This window comes from Cucurbita moschata, unplaced genomic scaffold, assembly GCF_002738365.1.
Source record: "Cucurbita moschata cultivar Rifu unplaced genomic scaffold, Cmos_1.0 Cmo_Scf00007, whole genome shotgun sequence".
NCBI lineage: Eukaryota > Viridiplantae > Streptophyta > Magnoliopsida > Cucurbitales > Cucurbitaceae > Cucurbita > Cucurbita moschata.
In genome coordinates, this window is record NW_019268523.1 from 666,986 (window position 1) to 693,940 (window position 26,955).

Below are 26,955 nucleotides of genomic sequence, written 5' to 3' on the forward strand. Positions count from 1 at the left end.
CCATTTTTTTTAAATACAATTTTTTTAAAAAAAATAGTCATCCATATTTATTATTTATCATAAAAGTCAACAATCATATATATATACATCAATTGAACGTGACATGATATGCAACTATATCATCATGAATGATTGTGTAGATTACAATCTTTCCTAATTCCTTCCGATGAAATGAAATTAAAAAATTATAAAATCATGCTCAAAGCATTTTTCAAGAAAAATATTATTTTAAATAAATAGGTTATCAAGTCGGTTGCAATTTTTTTTTTAATACAATAAGTGAAGGGACGAAGATTGAATTATTAATTTAAAAAAAAGAAATATATGTCAATTCCAATTGAGTTAGACTCGTAAGTTTATACTATCCTACCCTACGTTTGAAAGAATAATTGATATTTTAGACATTGAATTATATTCCTATTATGTTCATACGTGACTCATTGTTTGCTGCTATTAATTATTCCAATCCTCCAACCTGTCATGATATCTTTTGTCTAAACCTTCAATAATCTTACGTAGTCTTCAACCTAATCCCTTTTGCTCATCATAAATTCAAATTTTTGGGCTTGAATTCAACGCGATCGATCCTCAAAGCCATTGGTTCTTGTTTTCTGTTCTTGATAAATGGGGCAAACAGAACTTGACATCGAAGGCAAGAAAAGGCCAATCCCACAATTTTCAGACCACCAGATTGTTGCTACCTCTGCTAAATTGCAATCACTCTCTTGAACATCACTCACAGAATCTTAATCCTTATTATGGAGTGTGGAAGCAATCCCCAATTTGGGTTGTTTTTAATGTCTGTTCTTCTACTCAGCCTTCCTTTACCCTCAGCAGCTCTTGGAGGAAACGACACAGACATGCTTGCATTGCTATCTTTCAAATCTGAGATATCTCTCGACCCATTTGGCCTGTTCATCTCCTGGAATGAGTCTGTCCATTTCTGCAACTGGGTAGGCGTCAAATGCAGCCCACAGCAGAGGGTCACTGAGTTGAATCTTCAGTCGTATCGATTCGTCGGTCAGGTATCGCCTTCTATAGGGAATTTGAGCTTCCTTACAACCTTAAATCTTCATAACAATAGCTTTGGAGGAAGAATTCCTCAAGAGATCGGCAGTTTGAGCCGCCTGCAAGTATTGGACTTTAAAAACAATTACTTTGCAGGGGAGATTCCCATCGCCTTATCAAACTGTTCAGAGCTTCAATACATTGGATTTCTCAGCAATAATATAACAGGCATGCTGCCAAAGGAGCTTGGGTTGTTAACCAAGCTTGAAGTATTTCAATTGTCTGACAATGAACTGTTTGGTGAAATGCCTGAATCACTTGGAAATCTGTCATCTCTCAGGGGCTTCTGGGCTACTCTGAATAACTTCCATGGCAGTATTCCAAGGAGTTTTGGGCAGTTGAATAATTTGAGAGATCTTGTTATTGGGGCAAACAAGCTGACAGGTACTATCCCTTCCTCAATCTACAATATTTCATCTATGAGAATCTTTTCACTCCCTGTGAACCAGCTTGAGGGTAGGCTTCCCACAGATTTAGGCTTCATGTTCCCAAACCTTCAGGTTCTTAAAATCCACACCAATCAGTTCAGTGGAGCAATTCCTGTTACACTATCCAATGCTTCAAAACTAGTGGAATTTGTCATCTCAAAAAACATGTTTTCTGGAAAGGTGCCTGGTTTGTCAAGCACGACACATCTAGAGGCTTTTGGAATAGGTGAAAACAACCTTGGACATGGGAATGTTGATGACTTGAATTTCCTGTTTCCTCTTGTTAACTGCACCAATTTGAGCTCTGTAGTCATCAGCGACAACAATTTCGGTGGCGTGCTACCGGAGTTCATAAGCAACTTCTCTACAAAGCTCAGGATTATAGGATTTGGTAGGAATCATATTCGTGGAACCATTCCTACTGAGATTGGCAATCTCGTCCAATTGGTAGCTTTAGGACTGGAAACAAACCAGTTGACTGGTTCTATACCAAGCTCACTGGGCAAGCTGAAAAAACTAAATGATTTCTATTTAAATGGAAACCAGCTCTCAGGGACAATCCCCCACTCTCTTGGAAATTTGTCTGAACTTGGGAGATGTAATCTGAGGTTAAACAACTTAACTGGAGCCATACCATCAAGTCTAGGAAGAAACCAAAAATTGCTATCACTGGCTCTGTCTCAGAACCATCTAACTGGTACAATACCAAAAGAATTGTTGAGTATATCATCTTTATCAATTGCTTTGGATCTGTCTGATAATCATTTGACTGGTTCCATTCCATTGGAAGTGGGCAAGTTGGTTAACCTCGGCTATTTGCATATGTCTGCCAACATGTTAACTGGAGCTATTCCCTCTACTCTCAGTGCTTGCACAAGCTTAGAAGATTTACATTTGGATGGGAATTTCCTTGAAGGCCCTATACCTCAGTCTTTGAATTCTTTAAGAGGTATTGAAGAACTCGACCTGTCTCGCAACAATTTGACTGGCAAAATTCCATCTTATTTGCAGGAGTTTGAATTTCTGAGGTATTTGAATTTATCTTTCAACAATTTGGAAGGTGAAGTTCCCACTCAAGGAGTGTTCAAAAATGCTACCGCGTTTTCAGTTCTTGGAAATAAGCAGCTTTGCAATGGTATACATGAATTGAATCTACCAAGATGCAGTTTGGATAATACCAGAAAGAAGAACTTGAGTACCACATTGAAAGTTATTATCTCAGTTGCTGGGGGATTGGTGGGAAGCCTTCTGGTCATCTGTTCTCTGTTCTTCCTGTGGCCAAGGAAGAAAAGAAATAAGGCGGATTTAAGTCCATCACTGAGAGTTTCTTATTTTGTTATATCTTATAATGATCTTCTTAAGGCCACTGATGAATTTTCTCCCAACAATCTAATTGGAGTTGGTGGTTATGGGTCTGTCTATAAAGGAACTCTCAGTCAGGATGGAAGTGTTGTTGCAGTTAAAGTGTTCAACCTTCAACATAGGGGAGCTTCAAAGAGTTTTCTGGCAGAATGTGAAGCCCTTAAGAACATTAGACATCGCAATCTTGTCCAAATTCGATCTGCTTGCTCGGGAGTCGATTTTCAAGGGAACGATTTTATGGCATTGGTTTTTGATTTCATGGTTAATAGGAGCCTAGAGAATTGGCTGCATCCAGTTGATATTTTAGACCAGGAAGGAGAGCAGAGGTATTTGAATATCATGCAAAGGCTAGATATTGCCATTGATGTGGCTAGTGCTCTGGATTATCTGCATAATGGTAGCCCCATGCCAATAGCTCACTGTGACTTAAAGCCTAGCAATATCCTTTTGGATGCTAACATGACTGGTCACGTTGGAGATTTTGGATTGGCAAAGTTTATGGCTGGAGCTTCCTCTCAGAACAGATCAACCGAAACCGAATCCATTGGTTTTCGAGGCACTATTGGATATGCTCCTCCAGGTGCCTTCGATTTCTTTTCATCCTTTTAGCTCTTCTTGCTTTCATGGTTCCTTGCTCAAAACTGTTTTTATTGACTCTTTCTTCAACTGTTCCTGAACAAATGTAGAGTATGCCATGGGAAGCGAGGTTTCGACATATGGCGACGTGTACAGTTATGGCATCCTATTGTTGGAGATGTTCACTGGAAAGAGGCCAACTGATGATATATTCAATGATGACTTAACCTTGAACAGCTATGTTCTTACAGCCTTACCTGAAAGGGTGGAACAAATAGCAGACCAAACAATGGGCCTCCAAGAACTTAAGACCAACCATGTTCTTGAGGCTTCACCCGACCGGGTAGAGCAAATAGCAGAGCCAACATTGAGCCTTCAAGAACTGGAGGGAACAGAAAACAAAGATCTTATGTTTCAGGATAATCAATGTCTCAGAACCAAAGAGTGCTTGTTTTCCATTTTCAACATAGGAGTTGTATGTTCTTCCCAAATGCCTACTCAGAGAATGAATATCCGTGATGTTGTTGCTCAACTATGCCTTGCAAGAGAAAACTTTAGGGGTTTCTAGCATAAGACCTTGGCAAAGATGAGCAAGCTGTCAAAGCCTCACTGCACTAGTTTCTGCAAAACCATGTTCTGAGATTGTCTTTTTGCTAGGAAGATGGAAAGTTATGCAGAAACATAAAACCCTTTTACAATTTTTTTCTGAAGTTGGTCACATCAGTTGTAACAGCCCAAGCTCACCGCTAGCAGATATTGTCTACTTTGGTCCGTTACGTATCGTTGTCAGCCTCACAGTTTTAAAACGCGTCTATTAGGGAGAGGTTTCCACACCCTTATAAGAAATACTTCATTTCCCTCTCCAACCAATGTGAGATCTCACAATCCACCCCCTTTAGGGGCCCAACGTCCTCGCTGGCACGCTGCCCGGTATCTGGCTCTAAAACTATTTGTAATAGTTCAAGTCCACTATTAACCGATATTGTCCTCTTTGGGTTTTCCCTCGAGGTTTTCTACGCCCTTATAAGAAATGTTTTGTTCCCCTCTCTAACCGATGTGGACATCAATAGACTAACAAAATTATATATGTTTTGGTGAAGAGAAAGAAATACAGATATTATGAATTGAACAGCCTTGATGTTCCTTATAATTGTTTGAATAGTTGTACAGAGGTTGAGATTGGTAGTATAAATTATGATTATGGCCTTGTTGCATATAGAACGAAATTCTTTCAGTAATCTGAAGAGAGCCAGGTGCGGAAGATTACTTGTTAACAAAAGTGGACTCTGCCAAGGCAATGGCACGAGCAAGAGCAGCAGCTTTGTTTTGGCATTCTTGGTGTTCATCATCAGGACTACTATCAGCCACTATACCAGCTCCAGCTTGTAGGTGAGCAACCCATTCCTGGCGCTGGTTCACACCCTTGTACGAGTACATTGTGTCGTAATGAGATGACGTCGGAAATACGATCGTTCTAAGAGCGAGTGCTATGTCCATATCACCATTAAAAGCGACGGTACCGAATCCACCACTATATGGACCTCGTCTTGTTGTCTCCAATTCATCGATCAACTCCATGGCCTTTACCTGCAAAACAACGATAGTTCGAACTCATTCTCGCTAAGCTCTTTGTTTTTTTCTTTGGCTCAATTGACTATTAGAAATGAAACAGTTCTTGGGAGAGAACAATCAAGCAACCTTGGGTGCTCCGCTAACAGTTCCAACAGGTAATGCAGCTTGCAGGGCATCCCAGCTACTTAGATGGTCGAGCAACTCTCCTGTTACCTACACAAAGGAATCATAGCTGCATCACTTTAATGTACAATTTGTTGTTCCTTTCTTTTATCTACATGAAAGGTACTGCATTTTTACCGTTGAGCTTATGTGCATTACGTGCGAATATCGCTCAATATTCATAAGTGTTTCTACCTTCACCGAGCTATTTTTCGAAACCTACATAACCATCGCCAAAGTTAATGTAATGATATCCTTCTTGGGCTTTCCCTTAAGGTTTTTAAAACGTGTCTACGAAGGAGAGGTTTCCACACCCTTATAAAGAATGTTTCGTTTCCCTCTCCAACCGTTGTGGGATCTCACGAAAACACAACTTTTTTCTTCTTACTTGGTTCATATCACCTCGTTTTCAAAACATGAATCACGAATAGAAACGAGGCAAAAGAAGTGAAATGAAACCTTTCCAACGTCGTTTCGAGCCAAATCAACGAGCATAATGTGTTCTGCACACTGTTTTGCATCATTCAGTAACTGCTTCTCCAACATTTCATCTTCTTTTTCTGTCCTCCCTCTTCGAACAGTTCCAGCCAAGGGGCGATTTACAATCTTATTCTATTGAAACCATACTTTGTGGTTATAATTTTACATACTAAACAGCTTAGTAAGAACAAAAAACATAATAATTTGTTACCTTTTTGACACGAGTAAGAATTTCAGGACTAGAACCAACCAACGTGCAACCTCGAGCCTGGACAAGAATGTATAGCTTAGTAAGAACATGTTTGAGTTGAAAATTTGTAGACTGTTTAAGACAACATTACTTGCAAGTAAGCCATATACGGACTCGGGTTGACAATTCTCAACGCTCTATAAATCTCGAACGGATTGGCAAAAGTTCGATACTCGAAACGCTGGCTTAGAACTATCTGGAAAATATCTCCTGCAAGAATATGTTCTTTTGCCTGAAGCACAGCCTCTTTGTAAGAGTCACTAGTCATGTTTGATTTCTGTAAGGATGGACCGAAATGGCGAGTATTCAAGTCGACAATACCCGAACTCAACCTTGGACTGACAATCAAAATTCAAATAAATTGATGTAAATGTTTCAACACAGTCATCTCAAATGAAAGAACAGCATATACTCACTGTTCATCATCTTGAAATCTCTTTGCCAGAATGTCCAAACGTTTTACTCCATCTTCATAAGCTTTCTCCACTGACAAATATGCATCCAGCTCCACCCAAACAGTTATATACACTTTCTGATGTTCAAAACTTCAAATCAGCTATAGCTATAGAGTAGAGCAACTTCATTAAAATAAATAACAGACAAACAAAGCATGTTTTATGTCAGTTGAGTGGTTGAGTTATGCGGGAAATGAGCACCTTTTCAACATGATCAAACACGACAACCTCGTCATAGAGGCCTAGATGAAAGTCAGCAAGATTTCTGTCATCCTTTGGAGCTCCCGAGAAGGGTAGCTTTTTGTTCTCCACATATCGCATTGTGTCGTACGAGAAATAGCCTACCCATCCACCTATTCGTTACCAATACCACAAGTGTCACACGCTATCAACAAAATAATCAAATATCCATAACCCATCAGCTTAATAAAACAAACGCCTCAAACCATACTTAAAATATGACTCTGACTTTTTCTTTCGGACTTCCACTCAAGATTTTTAAAACGCGTTGGCTAGGGAGAGGTTTCCACACCCTTATAAAGAATGTTTCATTCTCCTCCCCGACCAATGTGGGATCTCACAATCCACCCCCCTCCGAGGCCCAGCGTCCTCGTTGGCACTCGTTCCTTTCTCCAATCGATGTGGGACCCACCAATCCACTCTCCTTCGGGGCCTAGTGCTCTTGTTGGCACACTGCCCACCCCTCTTCAGGGTCCAGTGTCCTCGCTGGCACTCGTTTCCTTCTCCAATTAATATGAGACCCCCTAATCTATCCTCCTTTAGGGCCCAGTGTCTTTGTTGGCACACTGCCCACCCCTCTTCAGGGTCCAGTGTCCTCGCTGGCACTCGTTTCCTTCTCCAATTAATATGAGACCCCCTAATCTATCCTCCTTTAGGGCCCAGTGTCTTTGTTGGCACACCGTCCACCCCCTTCGGAGCCCAACGTCCTCGTTGGCACTCGTTCCCTTCTTCAATCGATGTGGACTCCAAATCCACCCTCCTTCAGGGCCCAATATTCTTGCTGACACACCGTCTTGTGTCCACCCCCTTCGGGGCTCAACTTCCTCGTTGGCACATCGCTTGGTATTTGGCTCTGATACCATTTGTAACAACCCAAACTCACCGCTAGTAGATATTGTCCTTTTTGGGCTTTTTCATTCGGACTTCCCCTCGAGGATTTTAGAAAGCGTAGGCTAGGGAGAGATTTCCACACCTTTATAAAGAAGGATTCGTTCTCCTCCCTAACCGACGTGGAATCTCACCGAACCTATTCTACATACTCAACAAGACATTATTGAAACCAAAAGAAGAGACAAATTTTACCACAAAACGTGTCTGGAAGTCCACCAATTGATTTAGGCTTCCATTTCTCTGAGATCTTCATAGGAATAGTGAAGGGATCATCAACAAATTCTTCAGTAAATCGCCCTTTCTTATGATCCAAAACAGTGATTTTATTCTCCTTCGCCACTATTTCCAGAGTTGGCTGAGCTCCCACTACACTATAACGACCCTGTGATGAAAAAATGTATGAGAATTCATAGAAGTTAAAGATGCAAAAGGGAATTAATCCAAAAGCACCATTAAAGTAGAAATGAACCTGAGAATTGGACTCCACCGACTCCAAAATGAAGCTCGGAGCATTCCAATCATTTTCCTTCACCAGACACCGATATGCCAGAATTGGGTCCAGTTTATCCCCAAAAATGCATACACTAAGTGGCACCAGATTTCCATGTTTCGATGCTTCTATAAACTCTGCTGCATCAACACCTAAATAAAAATCAAACATATTAATCCAACTTAACACATCATAATTAAAATATTCATCAAAATTACCATTTTATAATTCATAACTTAAAATTCCTCCCTAAATTAAAAAAATACATACTTTACCAATTAAGTTACTAAATTTGTAATTTAACAACAAAAAACAATCAAAGTCAAGAAGAAGAAGAAGAAGAAGAAGAGAAAAACAACGAAGATTGGTTACCTAAAGAGTTAGAACTTGGGGCCGGGAGAGCAGAAGACCTCAAGGTCGGGAAACACTTGTCGGAGATTGACCGGAAAAGCGACAATTGAGAATCTGAACCTCGACGGCATCGAAAGAAGCTACCAGCTCTCTGGCTGGAACTGCTATGGACAGAACCAGGACGACGGCGCCGGTGGGCGTAGGGGAGGAGAAAGCTGTCGTGAGTAACAGATTGCATTCTCCGACAACGGAAGTAGGACAACCTTGGAACTCTCAGAAAATATGTTTCCGGGGTCCCTGATTATATATACGACTTTATTCGCATTGCACGCGAGCTGCATGTAACGGTTCAAACTACATGAAATTTCACCGCCATTTTTTTTATTGTTTTTTAGATTTCCATTGATTATCGATAGACCATATAAAACATTTAGTTAATTAGAATATAGATTAAATTTAAAAATAATAAATTTAATATAGAATAAGTGAATAAAAATGGTTCTTTTACGGTATAATATTAATTGGTTGGAGTCTGCTATGAAATAAATAAAGAAATGAAGAGTAATGAAAATATATATATATATATATATATATATATATAAATAATGAAGCTTTGTGGACGTAATACTAAAATTGTTTTTAATTATTTGATAGAATTATTGAAAGGTCCACTACTAAAATAAATTGCTCAAAGTGTACACGTAGAAAATACCATAAATAGTAAGAAAAAAAAATCATGAGAATTATTTAAACGTGTACACACGTTTAGTGAAAGGGTTAGATTGAAAAAATCTTATGTATTAATTCAAAAAATTTAAATTAATTTAATGGATAACACGCACAATTTGAATAGATTTCACCATTCAACTCTTCTTATTGGGGTTAGATTGGTTATGTAATTATTTTTTAAATTATTAAAAAAAACATATATATTTATAATAATAATTAAATATCATAAAATTTAAATATGTATTACTAACCTCGTTAAATTTTTTTTTTTTTTTTTCAAAATTGAAGTTATTAACGTGTGTGTTTAAGAAAATTTTAATATGTTTCCATAATATATAAAATCTCCCATGTTTACAATTTAAAAGAAAAAAACAAAAGAAAAATTCCACCCAATCCATTCTCATGCATTGTTTATATATTATGGTTATTTTTTTGGAAAACTCCATATATACACATCCTTAACCTATCCGATTTATCTGCTTCCTTGCGAATCCGACATGTCGTCTGCAACCTAACATGCCTTCCATGAATTACTCTACAGCTTTACCTTCCAAAATGGTATTTTTCAACTGTGGAAACCCTTTATGGCAAGCTGCAACCTACAGATAAGGAAGAACCGACATTCTAAATTTAATTCTCTCTCTTTTTTTTCATTAATGTTTTTTTTTTAAGAAAATTAAATTAGATCAAAATATTATTTTGCTTTAGCTTACTTTCAATTTTTAAAATTTAGTTTATTTACTTTAAATAAATCTTAAATTTAATCTGTTCCAAAATAATATTCTTTAAATTTAACCTGAAAATTAGAGGAAAATGGAAATTCTTACGGCTTCAATGTCGATTTGGAAAACCCGAAGCTTCCTTCTTTGTCGGCAGCTGGTTCTGTAGGCCACAGCGATGTGGCCGACAGCCAAAACCAGAGAGCAACCAAACAGAGCCATTTCCATGGCCCCTGCTTGCTCAATCCTCATCTCACCAAACATGAACAAGGCTTTCACCGAAACAAAAACCAGAGATGTCGAAGAACAAGCCATTGCCGCCGCTAAGTATGGCCCTCGAGATAGCTTCGGCCCATCGCACAAACTGTAAAAACCTACAAAACAAAACAAAACAAAACCCATATCCATAAACACAACTTCATTTTCATCACTCTGTGTTTGCAAGAGAAATGGCTTACAGATGATGATGGCGGATCTGGAAATGGAGATGAGCGGAATGTCAACAAGGGATGAACCAAAATCGTAGGTTTGGAGATGGGAAGAGAGAGATTTGAAGGAGAGAGAATCGGGGAAGAGGAGGGCGGAGAGAAGAAGAGAAGGAAGAAGCGCATCGGCAATGGCGAGAAGAATTGGAGCTGAGAAGAAAAGCAGAGATATGAACATGGTGATTAAGAAGAAGAGGGTCTTCAAAGCCCTCAAAATCCTCACTGATTTCTCTTCCTTTTGAAAACCCATCTCCAATTTTGGGATTGCTATGTGGGTTTTCGATGTCGCAGCAGATGGAATTTTGCAGAGTTTGAAATTGAGTGATGGATGAGCAAGAGGAAGAGGAAGAGAAGACTTTGAAATGTGGTGAATTGGGGAAAATTCAACGGTCATCAAATACACATAAAAAAATGTTAACGGCTACACTCAAATGTCCTTCTCATTCTTTTCTCTTCCAAATTAACGTTGATTTTCATTCTTTTTAATCATTTGTTTGACCAACAAAACATTTCTTATTCGTACCCATAAGTGTCGGTCTAAATTCACCCATAGTAGATATAAATTCGTGAGGCTAACTTCATTTTCCTCTCCAACCATTCTCTTTAGGGAGAGGGGCAGCATCTTAGCTAACATAACGTTCAGCGTCTAACTCTGATATCATTTGAAATAGCCAAAATCTTGCTAGCATATATTGTCTATTTTGATCTGTTATGTTTCGTCGTTAAACTCACGATTTTAAAACGGACAAGAAATATGAGATTAATTTTTTTTTAAGTTGAGTAAAATGAAAAAAAAAAATATATATATAATAAATAAACTTACAATTTTATGCCTAATGCAATGTATGGGTACAAACACTACCCTTTATATATATATATATATTAAAATAACAATATAAATCCTTTGTAATTTAAAAAATATATTATAATAATAATAAAACCTTCTAGAAGAAAGATTTTAGTACACGTCACTCACAGCTGACAATAACGACGATCTATAAATTTATTTTAAAATCTAATTGATTGTGACCATTATTTTGAATTTAAATACATAGTTGTGTTTGACGGTTAAAAAATAAAATATTAACTATTTATTTTTGTAATCGACAATACATGACATGGCAGTGCTCAATATTGCATAAAATATAAATATAGTATGTAATATATCACAAATTATAAATAGTTGTCCATTTCAAGCCCTTAGCGCGCCATTTGATCTAAGATTCCGGGAAATAAATGCCCCAAAATAAAAATAAATTACTAGAAAAAAAATCATTTTTTATCTTCAATTCAATTTATACTAATTCAACGTCATTTAAAAAAAAATAATTTTTTTTGCAACTTTAATATACCGAATTAAGTGAATTAATTTAACGCATCCAATTATTTAAGAAAGAAGATAAATTAAATGGATACTAAAATGTGAGATCTCGCATCGATTTGAGTGGAGAACAAATCATTATTTAGGTGGGCTGTTACAAGACATGGAACAATATGCCAACAAGGACGGACACTAGGCCTGTGGATTGTGAGATCTGGTATTGGTTGAAAAAGGGTATGAAACCTTTTTTATACTAATGTGAAAACCTCTCTGTTTTAAATTTTTTTGAAAAAATTAAAAAATAATAATATTTATTTACATGGATTGCAAAAAAAAAAAAAAAAAAACAGCTATGGACGAGGATGTTAATTGGGAGAGAAAAATATCTTCCAAAAGAATTTGTAAAAATGGGATTGAGAGTAGAAAGAGGGAGCAGGCCCATAAGTATTCACAAAATTAATAAAAAGAGTCCAAAGTTCATTGTGCCCTCTTCCTCCGCACTTCAACCATGATCTCAACCCACGACCATCGACGGACCATCTCTGACTCCGATTCTAATTCCGACGATGACAACACCGGATCTCAATCCCTCCGTCATCTTGATCTCTCTGATTCCGTTTTCAAAGCCTATTTCGAATTCACCGGCCGATCTACCACTACCGCTGACTTATCTAAGATCCAATCCTTCCTCACCTCCTCCTCCTCCGGCGCATTGTCTTGTTTGATATGCCTCGAACGCATCCGCCTCACGGACCCCACATGGTCCTGTTATTCTCTCTGTTTTGACGTTTTTCATCTCTTTTGTATTCAGAGTTGGGCTCGCCAGGCTTCGGATTTGGCCGCTGCGCGAGCTGCCACACGCTCTCTTGTCTCCCCCGATAAGCCTGACGAGCACTCTGGGTGGAACTGCCCCAAATGTAGAGTTGAGTATTCCAAATCTTCAATTCCTAAGAAGTACTTTTGTTTCTGTGGGAAATTGGAAAACCCACCAAGCGATGATCCTTGGATTTTACCCCATTCATGTGGTGAGGTATGCGGCAGGCCATTGAAACACAACTGTGGTCATCATTGCTTGCTCTTGTGCCACCCCGGTCCTTGCCCCTCATGTCCAAAGATAGTGCAGGCTAGTTGCTATTGTGGGTCCGTTCGGGACGCTCGACGATGTGGGTTTAAGAATTTTTCTTGTAACAATATCTGCTCCAAAGTGTTGGATTGTGGTAGGCACAAGTGCGCGGAGATTTGCCATGAGGGTTCTTGTCCGCCGTGTCGTATTCAAGGTGTATTTAAATGTCAATGTGGGAAGACTGTGGAGAAAAGGGAATGCTGGGATCGGAATTTTCGGTGTGAGATAGAGTGTAATAAACTGTTGGGATGTGGGAAACATTCGTGCAATGAAGGGTGTCACTCTGGAGAGTGTGGCCAGTGTCCGTTTAAGGGGAAACGAACGTGCCCCTGTGGGAAAAAGGCGTATGAAGGAATACCTTGTGATGTTGCTGTATCACTTTGTGGGGCTACATGTGAAAAGATGCTTCCTTGTGGCTATCATAGGTGTCCAGAGCGATGTCACCGCGGCCCATGTATTGGAACTTGCAGAACTGTTGTCTTCAAGTCCTGCAGGTGTGGAAGCTTGAGGAAAGAGGTACTTTTTCTTTTCAATATTCTCTGTTTATTTTTAATGCTTTGGAAATGAATGAAATAGAAAAAGAAGTTCAATTATCAATGAGTTTAGAGATGGTAAAATGTAACTAAGTCTAGAGTAGATTCCTTGTTATCAAGATTTGGCATGTGAGAGGAAGTGCCAGAGAATGCGAGACTGTGGACGCCATGCTTGTAGACGCCGCTGCTGTGACGGTGACTGCCCGCCCTGCTCAGAGGTTTCTATTGCTCTCTTAGGTTGTTACGTTCAGTTCTGTATGTCTGCGGAGGATTATTAACTTTTCAAAATTTTAGATTTGTGGCAGGAGGTTGCGATGTAAAAACCACAAATGTCCCTCCCCATGTCATAGGTATGTCATTATATTAAGTAGATTGATCATGGCTATTTTTAATGATTCTTCTTCTGTACAGTAATTAGATTGAGCTGTATTTGAATGATATTGATGAATTAATGCAAACAATCAATTTGGTATTGCAGAGGTCCTTGTGCTCCTTGTCCAGTGATGGTAACGATATCGTGTGCGTGTGGCGAGACACACTTTGAGGTGAAACATTGGCTCTTTAATTTTCATAGTTGTACAAGACATCCTATTTCATTTTATACCATATTGTTATCTGCTTGGGTGAATTATGTTAACTTGGAGCTGAAGAAATGAAATCTAAGTTTGTGCATAATTTTCAAATTTTCAAAATTCTCTCCAATCAATAACTTGAACACGTTGCATTTCTGTAATTTGTGGCTGAAGATTGTGTACTTATCACTTGGACTTTAAACATAATGGTGGTCTGGTTTCTTGTGGTTAAAGGGCGTAAGGCTTAAGCGCTAGACTTTGGTAAGTAGTACAGGTCCTATTGTGTCGGTGTGCTTGATTTTCATTTACTATATGATTATAATTTACTTTCATATTGTTAGGCTTTACAGAACAACACAAATAAAAGTATTTTTTTGAGAGCTGTAGTAGATATATGTGCGTGTTCTGATATTTGTATTCTGAATCTTTTATTTGTGTCGCGAACTAAATTAGGTTCCTTGTGGCACTGAGATGGATCAGAAGCCTCCAAAATGTCCTAAACGATGTCCTGTCCCACCTCTATGCAGCCATAGATCAAGTCTAAAGGTAGTTTTGTGCTATGACTTGGTTTCTTGCTAATGTGTGTTGGATCTTTACTTTTGAAATCTCATTAGAATATCAATAACTCACCCAATAATTTCTTCCTCTTTTTAACATTTTACTTGACTTCTATATTTTAGAACTGAGATGCACTCTGCATGGTTGAATAACTGGTTCGGGTTCAGATCCATATCGATATAATTTGCACTTTTTTTCCTTTTTGAAAAATGACAACTTTTACGAATGCATGAAGCGTCAGTTAGCTCCCATATCTATAAAGAGGTGATTTGGTTTTCTTGACCATTGACATGTTTTTATTCAGCCACACAAATGCCATTATGGAGCTTGTCCCCCATGTCGCAGAATTTGTGAAGAAGAATATTCATGTGGGCATAAATGCCAATTGAGGTTAGCAAAACCTTCTGATGACAATGATTGGAGTTTAAATCTTCTTTTATCCTTCTTGACCTTTTCATCTCCTTTCCTTTATTTAGATGCCATGGTCCCAAGCCTCCTCCTAAACCAGAGTTCACATTGAAACCAAAGAAAAAGAAAGCGTTTCATCCAGAGGAACCTAGTCCTGGTTCTCTATGTCCTCCGTGCCCAGAATTAGTGTGGCGACCGTGTTTGGGTCAACACATTGGTGCTGAGAGAATGGTTAGTTGTAGGTTTCAAGCAGTCTTGGATTATAACTTGAACACTTCCTTGCAAGTTCCCTTTGAGTTATCTGAGGGTTGTTTTTGGTAAATTTTTGCTCATCCCATTGCTTTTCCTCAGATGGTTTGCTCAAATATTACACAATTTTCTTGTGATAATTTATGCGGAAATCCTCTTCCCTGTACCAATCATTATTGTACCAAAATTTGCCACGCGCTCAAGAGCCAACCTCCATCATCATCCCGAAAAGACTTGAGCGAGTCTTGCGAAAAGTGTAAACTTCCTTGTGAAAAGGTTGGCATCTTCAGTTTTGGTATATCATGTGATTTTCTGTTTTTCCCTTCATCTTTGATGTGGAAGTCATCTCCAGTCTGAGAATAAATAGTTTTTTCTTTTTCCTAGGAGAGGAAGCCAAAATGTGCACATCCATGTCCCGTAAAATGCCATCCTGGAGATTGTCCTCCCTGCAAAGTGCTTTTAAAACGTTCGTGTCACTGCGGTACAATGGTCCATGTTTTCGAGTGTATGTACTACATTACTCTGCCTCCTGAGGAGCAAATGGCTGTATTGTCCTGCGGTGGACCTTGCCACAGGTAGTCAAAGATACTATTACTTGTTGGTGATACTTTTTCTTAATAAAAAAACAAAGCTTAAACAACATTGGAGGTGTTTGTCATTGCAGAAAGTTGCCCCACTGCACACATCTGTGTTCTGAAACCTGTCATCCTGGGAAATGCCCGTCACCCGAAAATTGTTCGAAAAAGGTACCTCCTTGGTTATCTTCCATAGTTTCTTGAACACTAATAACAGGGATTTGTTTCTGCAAATTTGTATTTGAAAATTTCCAAGGTTACGGTTCGTTGTGGATGCCAAACCTTGAAAAAGGAGTGGTTGTGCAAGGACGTACAAGCAGCTTATAGCAAAACGGATCGTGACCCGAAAGACATACCGAAAACCCAATTTGGGTATGGCCTTTTACCTTGTGGTTCCGATTGCAAACGTAAAATACAGGTTGTTGAGTCAGAATTATCTCAACGGAAACCTGAAGTCGCCGGGGTAACGTATTTCATACTGCACTACAGAAATCTGTATTTGAATACTAAACGAATGTTTCAGTTTCAGTTTTTAGTAAATGCAATGGCCCATTACTGATTTCAATTTTAATATGATCAATTGCTTGGGGGTAAAGGTAAAGGAGGCTGATACCAAGAAGCAAGTATCAAAGCGAAAGAGAAGGCGTGACACGATACAAGAAGTTAAGCCGATCTCGAGACTACAGGTACTCTCCTTGAGCTAGTTCTGTACAAAATGAGCAACATCTGTAGTTTGTGTTCTTACTTGGTTGAACTAAAATCCCTGTGGACAGAAATTGTTTGGAGCATTGAAGTATACTCTTGTAATAATGGTCATCATGATTGCTGTGGTCTTGATATCCTTGTATGGTTACAAGGGCCTGTTATGGCTGAATGACTGGATGAACGAAGCTGAAAAGCAAAGACCAAGAAGGAGATACCCTCGAATCTAATGTTTCAACCTCCTTCCTAATTAGCATCACAGGAACTTACATATTTGAGTTTGTAAAAATAGATATTATTAGCACATGATTTCTTTTCTACAAGTCTCATTCATCTTGGTGTTTCTATGGATTCACTAATGGCACTCTGTAATAATGTAATTTTTGCCCTGTTCATCACATCTCGGAGTTTGTTTGAGGTAACTCGGTAAACTTTGGTTCAAGGTTCTGTTTACGATGCTTGTTGTACGAGAAATGTTATCAAAACTTCATCACCTGCACGTGTTACCGTACATTCATTTCAAATTAGAAGGCTTATTTTTAATATATACAACACTCTGCATAAGTTTATTGAAATTAAGACTCAAAATGTAAGCAAAAACCAAAACTTTCATTTCTCATATCACAAAATTGACAAGTTTCTAATTCATTGAATCAATTCTACAAAGTTTCTTTTTCTTCAGACATTTACAAAAAAGAGCAAAACCAGAAGCCAATTCTTTTTTATCTTTTTCCCTCTTATTATTACTTTCTTTAATTTATTTGATACTTCTTCAAAAAATTATGAGAATGTTTACGGGTACGACTGCGACAGCCACGGATGTGCCAGAGCTTCCTTTGCAGTTGGTCGTCTTTCTGGATTGATCTCGAGTAAGTTCGAAAGGAAATCAATGAACACGGAGTCAAAAACCTGCAAATGATTCTCCAAGGAGGACTCTTCGGGGATGATGAACTCCATTTGATCATTTTCCTGAAATGAAAATTCTCAAACGTTCTTAAAAGAGAACATTATGCTCAACATTTCCCAAGGGAATCTGAAACCAACCTCATTCATATAAAACAGATCATATTCTTTAGTGAAGTACTTGTGTGTCTCCTGTCCTTTTAGGAGCATCTCCAGGTCGATGGGACCGAACAACCCGATCATGCGGTCAAGGATCATTACAACTGCATCGTTCGGAAACAATACCTGGGAAGGCATAGCAGCTCGATCAGTTTTGCTCAAAGCGGAGTTTTATCTAGATGATAAAGAAAAGCTTACTTCTCCAGACCATAGCTCAGCCAAGATACAACCAAGAGACCATAAGTCGATCTTTGGATCATACGGGAGGCCTAGAATTACTTCCGGAGCTCTATACGATCGAGACTGCACGTATAGGCACAAGTTATCTGATTGAAAGCAACTGCTTCCAAGGTCGATAACCTTAATCTCGCATCGTTTGTAACTTTTAAGAAGAATGTTTTCTGGCTTTAGATCACAGTGAATGATTCCCAAATGATGCAAGAACTCCAATGCCTCCAAACACTGACGCGTAATAAACTGTCGAAACAAAATCGATAGACTTTAATCTACGTTTCTAACTCGAGAAACCACTCCGCTGTCCTAATATAAACGAACATACCTGCAATCTACGAAATGTAAAATAAGCATCTCCACCAGACTCTTGATTGAATTTTTGAAACTCGTACAAGTTCGCTCGAAGTAGTTCACAAACAATGAAGAGATGTTCCTGTCAAATTTGCAATACACAAACGAGTGAGTCGAGCTAAAGTATACTCAAAAGTTCAAACAGATAAAACCAACCTGATGATAAAAGTAGTCGTACAGCCGTAAAATGTGACGCCGATCTGCAGGGTCGTGTTTGTTGACAAGCTTTAGAAGTTTGATCTCGTCTAAGCTCTGATCAAAGAAATCTTTGTCGTTTTTTATGATCTTTAGGCAAACATCTATGCCCGTCTGTAGATCGTGTGCTCGAATAACTTTACTAAAAGCAGCCGATCCGAGGTACTCGGTTACATAGTATCGGCCTGCAAGGACGGTATTTAGCACAATAGGAAAATCCTTGCTCTCTTCAAATCCAGTCCTGTATATTGCATAATACATGAGAACAACTCATTGCTACATATCAACCTGCAACACACAAGCTTTAAATATCTATCAAAGCAGAGAGCAGAAAGTGAAGATCTTTGCAACAAATGTCACTTCACTTGAATTAAACATCTATAGATAGCTAAAACGTAAGAGCGATCGAGTGCCTAGTCGTTTAAACATGGTTTTTAGACATCGTTGGTAGCTCACCTGTTCTTTCTATGTATAATTCTCAGATCAAATACTTCAAATTCATCGTCGTTGATACCACACATCGGTAGCTCGTCAGCAGCAACGCCATCTCCATCTGTAACTGGTTCAGATTCATCGGCTTCCTCCTCTACTTCTCCATGACTATCGACGTTATAGCCATCAGCTGCGTTATGTATATAACTTTTTTCAAGAACTTTACTTAGGGAGTCATTGTTATTTTCAAACCCGTGGACGAAGTTCGAAGAACAATATATTTCGGTCGAGGAATCACAGTTAGTGGCAATGTCTTTAACTACTTTCAACTGGAAATCACTCTTGTGGCTATAAAACTCTCCATTGGCAACACAACATTTGCAAAAAGGAAGGCAACCCTCAGACAGCCCCTCTAAGCCTTGCTTATAAGGATGATTTGTGATCTCGATCAAACGTTCGTCACTCGAGTGAGCTGTACGACAAAGAATCGACTTCTCGGGAGCTGACAAACTACTAAACTGCTCGTCTCTCTCAGTAGTCATTATAAACTTATCCTCACTGGGGCAGCCAAAGAAATTCACATCCTCTTTCTCATCATACCAAAGGAGATCATTCTGCAAATCGAATTCGTGGTAATCACGCGCCGTGTCGAACTGAGAGGCGATATCTGAAGAAGACTCTGATGAAACACCGTAAGGATTGATGAATTCTGCAACAGAACACAAAGATCCCAATTTCAATATCCAGTTTGAGTTTGTAAAATATAAGAACATGGGGTTTTCAAAAAAGAAAGAACATTATGGATCTAAGAACAGGGGAAATCAAAGTAAGGATACTGTTTCTACTTCAACCCAGTACGATTAAGACAAGTTGAAGAGACTATTCCGAATTTCATAAACAAGCAATGAATCTAACTTCAAATCTAACCCATTACCAGAAGAGCAAACGTCAGAAGTAGAAGACCTCAAGCTCACAAACTCATCATCAGAGGAAACAGAGTTCGATCCAAAACGATGGTCGCCGTCGGCCTCGCCGCCAGAAAGAGCGGCGAATTGCCGGGAAGTGGAGGGGATTCTGACCGGAGGTGGAGCAGGGAGCATCGGAAAGAAGAATTTTTCAAAATCAAAAGAACCCAAATCGGATTTGTCGACGACATCCCTTTTGAGAGCCGACTCTGCCTCTGAAAACCCATTTTTCTTAAGAAATTCGAGCACTGCGTCCACGTCGGAAACCGCCATGGATGAAGAAGCTCAAAATTGGAGAGAAATTGATTGATGGGGTGTTAGAGAAACGACTCGAAATGGTAATTGAGAAGATTTGGATTGGTGAAATTGGAACTTGTTTTGGGTCGACTCGGCGTTTGCATGCTTGAGAGAATTTTCTCTCTCTACCTCTCTTCTTCACTCTCCGTTTCTCTCTCCTTTACAATGTTCTGTGAAACTGAACCGATTTACACAGTGCCAACTTAGCCTCGATTTTGTACGGATTTTGATTGGTGGGTCCAATTCACTACGAGTCGTTCGATTTTCCACGTCGGCAAACTTCACCCTTACACGTGTCATGATTGTTCTCTATTTTTTTAATTCCTCGACAAGATTTAGTAGTCGTTGGGGACCGAGTTCATTTCAACTTTTCCACTCCCTTTTTATTATTCCTCTCTAAAAATATTTATTTATTTTCATAGAAGCTTCTTTATTCAACGTCTTCCAAAATTTTCTCACCTTTTCTCATTGGTATTAAAAAAAATACAAAATACAAAAATATTTTAAGCTACAGATACACCTTTTCAGCTTTGTATCAATATGTAACACTTCAAACTTACCACTAGTAAATATTGTCTGTTTTAACTCGTTACGTATAATTGTATAATAAAATATTTTAGTGATTTGATTTATAATAAATTAATAATCCCTTCTCGAGTTTAAGGTTGTAATGTCTTTTTCTGTCTCTTAAAGGCATATGGATGAATGGATGAACGAGCATAGCAACTCGTTCACTCTCACTAACAAAGATCTATATGCTCCTCTTACCTAATGACGATGAAATTACAACTCATTCAATGATTGGTCTATTCATCGATTGAATATTTAAATATAAAAAATAAGTTTTGTAAAATTACTATTTTTACTTTTATTTTTTAAGCTTAAAAAATACTTTAAACATATAAAATAGATTGGAATTGGGCAATATTTAATTTTATGGAAAAAGAATTAAAAATATGAATATGATAAAAGTGAATAAATAATAATTAATGGAGAAATAATTTTGCAGGTGCAACCGACTTTTTGGGGGTGGGTGTGATGAAGCAATTGCACCAACCCCTTTTCTTTCTATTTCTTTCTCCATGTGATTACGTGTTGAGGATTAATTATTTTCTTCCTTTTTTTTTTTAATCTTTTTATTTTAAAAACATTTATTAAATAAATCGTTAAGTATTATAGTATAGAATAGGTAGCGATATTTGTCGAGAGAGAGGAATATGATAAAATATTAATTATTATAGTTCGATGTTGAACCTATTGAGAACTAAAAAAAATAATAATTTAATAAAAAGTAACGTTAACTAATTATATGACAGGAACATAAGGTATTAAAGTCAATGTTTGTGAATTATAATGCACGATAGTTTATTATTTTAGACTAAATAGTTTTGAATTTAATGAAAAATAATGCATGGTTGACGTTGATTTAAAATATATATTTATTATTTATTTGCTTAGAAGTTTTATCTTCTAAAAATTTAAATATATTTGGTAAGAAAAATGAAAATAATGGGAAAATTGATAAAAATAAATAAATAATTATTATTATAAATTATAAAAATAATATGAAATTAACCAGAAGTAGAACATTTCACGTGGAGTTCCATCACCAACAACACCAACATGAACACCAATCTTCATTATCAGCTAACCTTGAGCATTGATTTGACTCTTCACCCCACGTGGGCCTCTTAATCATGCCATCTCCCCTCACCATTTTTCATATATTATAACTATTATATTTATTTTCTTTAAATTTTGCAATATTATTCTTAATTTAAAATTTATTAAATTAATAATATACGTAGCAGTGATTCAAAATGACGTAATAATGTTTCGATATTAATTTTTATTTTAGGTCACGGTTCAAATTTTAACTTTCGTCTAACTTTCTAATATATTTATATTTTAAAATATTTATGGAAGGCAATTTAATAGTGTAAGATATTATTAGAATTTATTTAGATTATGCTCTTTTATTTGTATTTTTTCAAAAGAAAAAAATAATGATTTTGGATACACAGCCCAATATTGGGCTTGAGATTGGGCTGGGCTTTCGTCATTAAATTTATTTTCTTGTACGGCCCAATTCATCATGAGTCTCTCAGGCCCAAGATATATTCTACCCCTTCAATTTAAACCTCGGTAAAACTTGCAGCGACTTTTTAATTATTGGATGAAAATAAATATTTTTTTTTTTACTTTTTTTTTTTTTTTTTTTTTTTTTAATGATAATAGAAATGTTCTAAATTTTGAGAAAAGTGTTGGATTTGTGGGTAGATTATAATCACTCGTTTACTCATTCCATGAGCCATTGAACAGAAAAATTGTGCGAAGTGATTTCTCAAATTGGTGGAGGAGCTGCGTTGGTTAGAGAATTTAGAGGACGGAATGGAGACCGAAGGAGCAAGAAGGTTAGTATGTTTTTGTGTATGTTTTTATGGTAATCTAATTGGAGGTTAGAGTTTTTGCTGCGTGAAGGATGTTAACTGATACAAATATTGGAAATCTCTGCAACATTGAATTGAATTTTGATGTGCGAATCTTGAAGGAAAATATGTAGCCCTAGAATCGGAGGATTTTTCTATCGAAGTTATTATTCGATTCGTTTTTTTTGTCCTTTTGTTTTTTGTCTCACTTTACCACTTCGAAAGTTGAAAAGTAAAGTTGGAGTTATCTTGCTGCATCCGAGACTCAAAATGATGCCATGTTGTTGAATTTTGAAAACAGAAGAAGAATTGGGTGTTAAAAATGGAGTATGAAGTGAAAGTGAAAGTGAAAACGTGTCGCAATCAGGAAAGGTAATGGAGTAAGAACCAGGTTCCCCACTAAGCACATAGCATACACTCAGATTTACTATTTATGGTAAAACCCAAAGGCCAAGACAATGTAGTCCACTCAGACACCCACCAACCCCACCCCAATATCCCCTCTTGTTTCCCTTCATAATTTTATTTTCTTTCTTTCTCATACAATTTTCCTTCCATAGTTTCAACAGCTTTATGATTTCTTCTTTACGTGGAAAAGAAAAAAGAAAAAAAAAAGAAAAAAAAAAAACTTTTTCCATAGTCCAGGGATCGCTTCCTGTGCTTGGACAGAGCCATACGCATCTCCTACTGAGGAATAGGCATCCCCACACACATAATCACATAATTGAAATTCCTGTTTCTTTTTCTTGGGGGGATATTATTGAGTATTTTGCTAGACTTTTGTAGTGATTGAAGCATTATAAAGCATATGGGACATGGGTGGGCCAAAAAGCAGACTACCAGCATATTTCTGTACTAATTTAGAAAAGAAGATACCAGTGGGAGGAGGTTCTTCCACTGTTCTGTGTTGAGATTAGGCTAGGCCTTAGTGCGGTTAATCAATTCTACCCTTAAATTATTTGCTTTGTGGAATATACTTTATTACTTCACTTTTTGTTTTTTCTGCCACTCTTTCTTTCTTTCTTTCATTCTTTCTTTTCTTTTGTTAGGGGTGTCTATGTGGGTGAAATTATTTACGAGTATAGTTACTAAAAGACAAATATTATCTTATGCAGGTTTTAGTAGGAGTGATGGTTAAGGTTTTGTTTGATTGTTCAAATATATACATATATTTGTTTTCAGAAACATGGCATAGAATGAATTGATAAAAGTGTGTTTGATTCAAGCATTGAATTCTTTCAGAATCTATCTCAGAAAGTATGACGAGTTTAGAAAGCATAAAGATTTGGTTTTCTGTGTTCTTTGTTTATTTTTTATTTTTCGGATTCTTTTATTAAACGAAACTATCTCAAGTCAAAATGAGATATTAGTTGAATTCAAATTTAAACGCTTAAAAGTTAAACTAGCTGTGATTTGTGAAATATAACTATGGTTTCTTTTTCTTGCTTTCAATATTTTTATAAACTTGTTTCTGGATAATTTTTTACCTTAGACAATGTTTAACTATCTTTCCAGCTTGATGGCACGACGGCTATTTAATCCATTGAACAAATTCATCCTGTCATAGGCTAAGTCTTTTTATTTAAATGCAACGGCCAAGCTTGTTGATGCCATATTTTCTATGCTATATTTCCATGCCACTCATCACTCTCCATTTATTTCGGTTTTTGTATGCTTAAGTAATGTTGATAAAGGCGTAGTGGCTATCCCTCTTTTGGCATTCATATGCGCTGTGTTAGAAATTACTACAGGGTGGAACTAGCATTTAATTACCCTTCTTACCAGAAACTACCAAGCTTACTTTTCCCCAAATGCTTTAAATATTTTGTGTTGATGGGTAGATTGTAGCTTGGTCATTATTGCCTAGTGGGCTATTCTGTTCAAAAGTTCATAAAACTTGTAGTCGTTGGTGTCATGTCATAAATAGAACATCCATTTATAGCAACGATGGATATCTCAACTATGAAAACCTTTTCCTAACGCATTATGAATCAAAACAATTACTACAGAACCAAAGAAATTCTGCAAGTGTCAAAAAATATTAAGAGAAATGAAAGAGTGAAGTCATATCCACCACCCATTATGCGACAAGAACGTTAAATCGTGGTGCTGGGATTGCATAATTTCAGAGGATACGGATTTGAATATATTTGTGGCCACTTTGACCAAAACTCATAATTAGCTAAAAATTATGACAAAACATACTGCATAATCTTGGATAAATTAATTTATGGACCAAGTTTATCTAATAAAGTAGGGAACAGTACGAGTATCAACTCGTTTTGTTTAATTTGTATTGGTGTATACTCACCACTTAGAATAATATTTTGTTTTTATTTATTCTTTTTTGTTCTGTAGAATTACTCCTAGGAACTTCCCTTTTACAAGGCATATATCCTGGGTCTCTTAATGGACAGACCTTTGTTCCTCTTCATTGTCACACTTAATTTCATAAATCCTGAGCGTGCACTTCAATATGAAAGGCATTTCACCATTACCTTTTTCTCATCATATCATATTTCTCTCTTTTTGGTTCATTTAAGCATTGGCACCTTTTCTGCACGAGCACTGTTTTTTATGAATCTTTTCCCACTGAAAGGCTAAAACTGCTTGTTCGTTTGACACATTTGAACTTCTATTTCTCCTAAAATTAACCTTAGTGAGTGGAAAAGCATATAGACATGTGTGATCAGCACTAACCTTACTGTTCAACGATTGCCAATGGGCTGATAGGAACTATAATTCTGTATTTCGAGTTTCATTTATGGAAAGTAAGGATGATGGAGAAATGAAAGTTGTGATAAGCACGAATAATTGCCCACCCCATCTGTTAATGGTCCATTTACTACAAGATATGCACCTTGTATTACTTTCTAGTTCTGTTCTTATTTTTTCAATTGACCAATTAGACGTTTAGTAGTTGGCAGCCTGATTCAACAACATAACTAATTGGAGATTGCCCACTTGGAACTTTAATGAGAAAGCAGATACGTATGAGAGCGAGGAATATAATATTTGTGCATTAGTGGACGAAAGTCAAATCCCATCACTCTTAATTTGAAAAAGCTTTTTCAGCAATGATGTTAAGTAGTTCAACTGCAAGAGTGAGAGGAAGGTTGAATATCTTCCCAAAATGTTTTGAGGTTTTATTATCTTCTCCTTCTTAATTTGTTTTTTCAGTGGAAACTAATTGAAAAGCAATTTCTTCAGTGTTTCTGGTCTCCTAAAGAAGCAACTGATCCCTCTCTTAATTGTAGGACTTTATTTTCCTCAATTTATTGTCTAGCTCTTACAGTTTCTTGTTAGAGATGTCATTTGTTCAAAGACGCATAAAGACCTGTTACGTGAGATAGGAAGGATTGAGTTCAAGAATTTCTGATGTGTTTTTGTTAAAGATCTAATTGATAGAACTTCGGAAATATTCCCTTAACTACATATGAAATAATGTAACCCAATTTACTTGAATATATATGTATGTATGTTTTTATCTATAGAAGAGAGAGCATTTAGAAGAATAACATAAACAGCTAAGATGTGTAAAAGCTAACAGCTCCATGTATAGGTAATGAAGTTGAGGTTCGATATTAGACAGTTCATCCAAATGTGTTTGTTGGATTTTCCCCATTTAAGTTTCTGTCTTCTATAATATATTTATGTATTTATTTTCACAGCCCCACTTGATCTCCTTTAACATGGAATTATTGAATATTGTCATGAATGACAGCTACTGCTGGAGATATGCATAGACCCCCCCTCCCCCACCACTTTTCAGCCTCAAACTTCTTTTAAGCATTTCATTCAGTCCTTTCTCCTCCACCACTGTTGTCTATAGATGTGCAAAGAATATGGTTTTCATATGGGGGAGTTCATAGCTTTCTTATGAGGTATAGCTCAAGAGAATTAAATAAGTAAAACCTTCAGGTTAAATCCACCTGATCAACCTTTTCATTTCTTTTCTTGTGAATGGACAGTGAGAAATGACCAAACTTTCTAATGAATTAACATATTGTCAGCAACAAGAATCCAGAGCAGATTGTGTAGGTATTTGTGTTGTGAGACTTTACAAAGCTATATATATTTGTCTCTTTCTATTTATCTTACTTATATGCCTAAAATTATGGTACTGAAGATCTCGTTTGGATTTCTTTTTCATCCTCTTAGTGGGTGCGGTAGATCTGGTTCTGCTGCTCGTGTATGAACGCCGTTCGTAGGTGCCACTTTTATAAATCAAAAATTCACAAATTTATTTCAAAGAATTGTTCCTTTAATGAAGTGTGCGAAATAAAATGAAACTCACTCCCTTGTTGGGTTAAGCAAGAAAAATGTTTGTCGCTCAATTATTTTCACCTGATAATTATGCACATAGATACAAGGTAGATGCAAAACAGGAAAGAGAGGGGAAAAAGAAAAAGAAACCAACGTGTAGCTAAAAGGCAAATGCTTTTTTGCAGAAAATAATGCAAAGTCTTGTGGATCCTCTACTCCTAGAATCTCTCTTTTTCCCATCTTTGTCGCAGGCTGATTAGTTCCACACACACTTTCTTCTCTCCAATTGCTTTAGTGGGAGCAGAGAACCTATGAATTTATATTTCGTTAGCTTCTATTGAGAATAAATGAACACTGCTTCAAAAGTGGAAAAATACTTTATACCCTTTGTCATTGCAGAAATTATATGCTTAGGATTTCCCCCC

The 26,955-nt window shown here is 37.1% G+C and overlaps 5 protein-coding genes and 1 long non-coding RNA gene across 10 annotated transcripts; 3 read left to right on the plus strand and 3 right to left on the minus strand.

Moving 5' to 3' along the window:
• The first annotated feature begins 515 nt into the window (after positions 1–515).
• Positions 516–4,198, plus strand: LOC111444762 (probable LRR receptor-like serine/threonine-protein kinase At3g47570). 2 transcript variants are annotated; one of them, XM_023082794.1, is made up of 3 exons: positions 960–1,025; positions 1,349–3,438; positions 3,545–4,198. In XM_023082794.1, exons 2-3 carry the CDS (start codon positions 1,488–1,490, stop codon positions 4,000–4,002), a joined length of 2,409 nt encoding a protein of 802 aa, XP_022938562.1. In that variant the 5' UTR covers positions 960–1,025; positions 1,349–1,487; the 3' UTR covers positions 4,003–4,198. The 2 variants fall into 2 exon arrangements, with proteins under 2 accessions (XP_022938561.1, XP_022938562.1); XM_023082793.1 differs by having other exon boundaries at positions 516–3,438.
• Positions 4,199–4,445: 247 nt separating this feature from the next.
• LOC111445014 (anthranilate synthase alpha subunit 1, chloroplastic-like) lies at positions 4,446–8,605 on the minus strand. Its single transcript, XM_023083194.1, has 11 exons — positions 8,347–8,605; positions 7,954–8,126; positions 7,677–7,866; positions 6,555–6,706; positions 6,315–6,430; positions 5,990–6,236; positions 5,860–5,916; positions 5,628–5,780; positions 5,307–5,387; positions 5,133–5,219; positions 4,446–5,021 (listed from the first exon to the last, which is right to left on the minus strand). The coding sequence occupies exons 1-11, from the start codon at positions 8,561–8,563 to the stop codon at positions 4,698–4,700; spliced, it is 1,797 nt and encodes a 598-aa protein (XP_022938962.1). The 5' UTR covers positions 8,564–8,605; the 3' UTR covers positions 4,446–4,697.
• Positions 8,606–9,445: 840 nt separating this feature from the next.
• On the minus strand, positions 9,446–10,602 carry LOC111445015. Its single transcript, XM_023083195.1, has 3 exons — positions 10,232–10,602; positions 9,882–10,147; positions 9,446–9,653 (listed from the first exon to the last, which is right to left on the minus strand). Exons 1-3 carry the CDS (start codon positions 10,506–10,508, stop codon positions 9,585–9,587), a joined length of 612 nt encoding a protein of 203 aa, XP_022938963.1. The 5' UTR covers positions 10,509–10,602; the 3' UTR covers positions 9,446–9,584.
• A 1,403-nt stretch (positions 10,603–12,005) lies between these two features.
• Positions 12,006–16,602, plus strand: LOC111445012 (NF-X1-type zinc finger protein NFXL2). The gene is made up of 13 exons (XM_023083189.1): positions 12,006–13,218; positions 13,340–13,453; positions 13,530–13,585; positions 13,714–13,780; positions 14,261–14,353; positions 14,670–14,755; positions 14,842–15,004; positions 15,125–15,298; positions 15,407–15,597; positions 15,687–15,768; positions 15,854–16,060; positions 16,194–16,283; positions 16,371–16,602. Exons 1-13 carry the CDS (start codon positions 12,088–12,090, stop codon positions 16,527–16,529), a joined length of 2,613 nt encoding a protein of 870 aa, XP_022938957.1. The 5' UTR covers positions 12,006–12,087; the 3' UTR covers positions 16,530–16,602.
• Positions 16,603–16,889: 287 nt separating this feature from the next.
• LOC111445013 (serine/threonine-protein kinase ppk15-like) lies at positions 16,890–20,017 on the minus strand. Of its 4 annotated transcripts, XM_023083191.1 has the most exons (8): positions 19,508–20,017; positions 18,826–19,282; positions 18,598–18,741; positions 18,103–18,382; positions 17,921–18,028; positions 17,560–17,838; positions 17,344–17,487; positions 16,890–17,268 (listed from the first exon to the last, which is right to left on the minus strand). In XM_023083191.1, the coding sequence occupies exons 1-8, from the start codon at positions 19,809–19,811 to the stop codon at positions 17,092–17,094; spliced, it is 1,893 nt and encodes a 630-aa protein (XP_022938959.1). In that variant the 5' UTR covers positions 19,812–20,017; the 3' UTR covers positions 16,890–17,091. The 4 variants fall into 4 exon arrangements, with proteins under 4 accessions (XP_022938959.1, XP_022938958.1, XP_022938960.1 ...); XM_023083190.1 differs by having other exon boundaries at positions 18,598–19,282; XM_023083192.1 differs by lacking the exons at positions 18,826–19,282; positions 19,508–20,017 and having other exon boundaries at positions 18,103–18,429; positions 18,598–18,725.
• Positions 20,018–22,118: 2,101 nt separating this feature from the next.
• Positions 22,119–25,860, plus strand: LOC111444956. Its single transcript, XR_002710764.1, has 2 exons — positions 22,119–22,249; positions 22,566–25,860. It is a non-coding gene; the product is annotated as an uncharacterized LOC111444956 (long non-coding RNA).
• The last annotated feature ends 1,095 nt before the right edge of the window (positions 25,861–26,955 follow it).

Bases quoted from the DNA above. Each gene is read 5' to 3' on its own strand.
- LOC111444762 (XM_023082793.1), top strand. From the start codon at position 759: ATGGAGTGTGGAAGCAATCCCCAATTTGGGTTGTTTTTAATGTCTGTT. The intron at 3,439-3,544 runs GTGCCTTCGATT...GAACAAATGTAG, and splicing joins TATTGGATATGCTCCTCCAG to AGTATGCCATGGGAAGCGAG.
- LOC111445014 (XM_023083194.1), bottom strand. From the start codon at position 8,563: ATGCAATCTGTTACTCACGACAGCTTTCTCCTCCCCTACGCCCACCGG. The intron at 5,781-5,859 runs GTAACAAATTAT...TGGTTTCAATAG, and splicing joins TTCTTACTCGTGTCAAAAAG to AATAAGATTGTAAATCGCCC. The intron at 5,388-5,627 runs GTTTCATTTCAC...ATGGTTATGTAG, and splicing joins CTCGAAACGACGTTGGAAAG to GTTTCGAAAAATAGCTCGGT.
- LOC111445015 (XM_023083195.1), bottom strand. From the start codon at position 10,508: ATGGGTTTTCAAAAGGAAGAGAAATCAGTGAGGATTTTGAGGGCTTTG. The intron at 10,148-10,231 runs GTAAGCCATTTC...TTTGTTTTGTAG, and splicing joins CAGATCCGCCATCATCATCT to GTTTTTACAGTTTGTGCGAT. The intron at 9,654-9,881 runs GTAAGAATTTCC...CCTTATCTGTAG, and splicing joins TCCAAATCGACATTGAAGCC to GTTGCAGCTTGCCATAAAGG.
- LOC111445012 (XM_023083189.1), top strand. From the start codon at position 12,088: ATGATCTCAACCCACGACCATCGACGGACCATCTCTGACTCCGATTCT. The intron at 13,586-13,713 runs GTATGTCATTAT...TTGGTATTGCAG, and splicing joins TGTCCCTCCCCATGTCATAG to AGGTCCTTGTGCTCCTTGTC. The intron at 14,354-14,669 runs GTAGTTTTGTGC...GTTTTTATTCAG, and splicing joins GCCATAGATCAAGTCTAAAG to CCACACAAATGCCATTATGG.
- LOC111445013 (XM_023083190.1), bottom strand. From the start codon at position 19,811: ATGGCGGTTTCCGACGTGGACGCAGTGCTCGAATTTCTTAAGAAAAAT. The intron at 18,383-18,597 runs GTGAGCTACCAA...TGCAATATACAG, and splicing joins ATTATACATAGAAAGAACAG to GACTGGATTTGAAGAGAGCA. The intron at 17,488-17,559 runs GTAAGCTTTTCT...ATGCCTTCCCAG, and splicing joins CTGAGCTATGGTCTGGAGAA to GTATTGTTTCCGAACGATGC.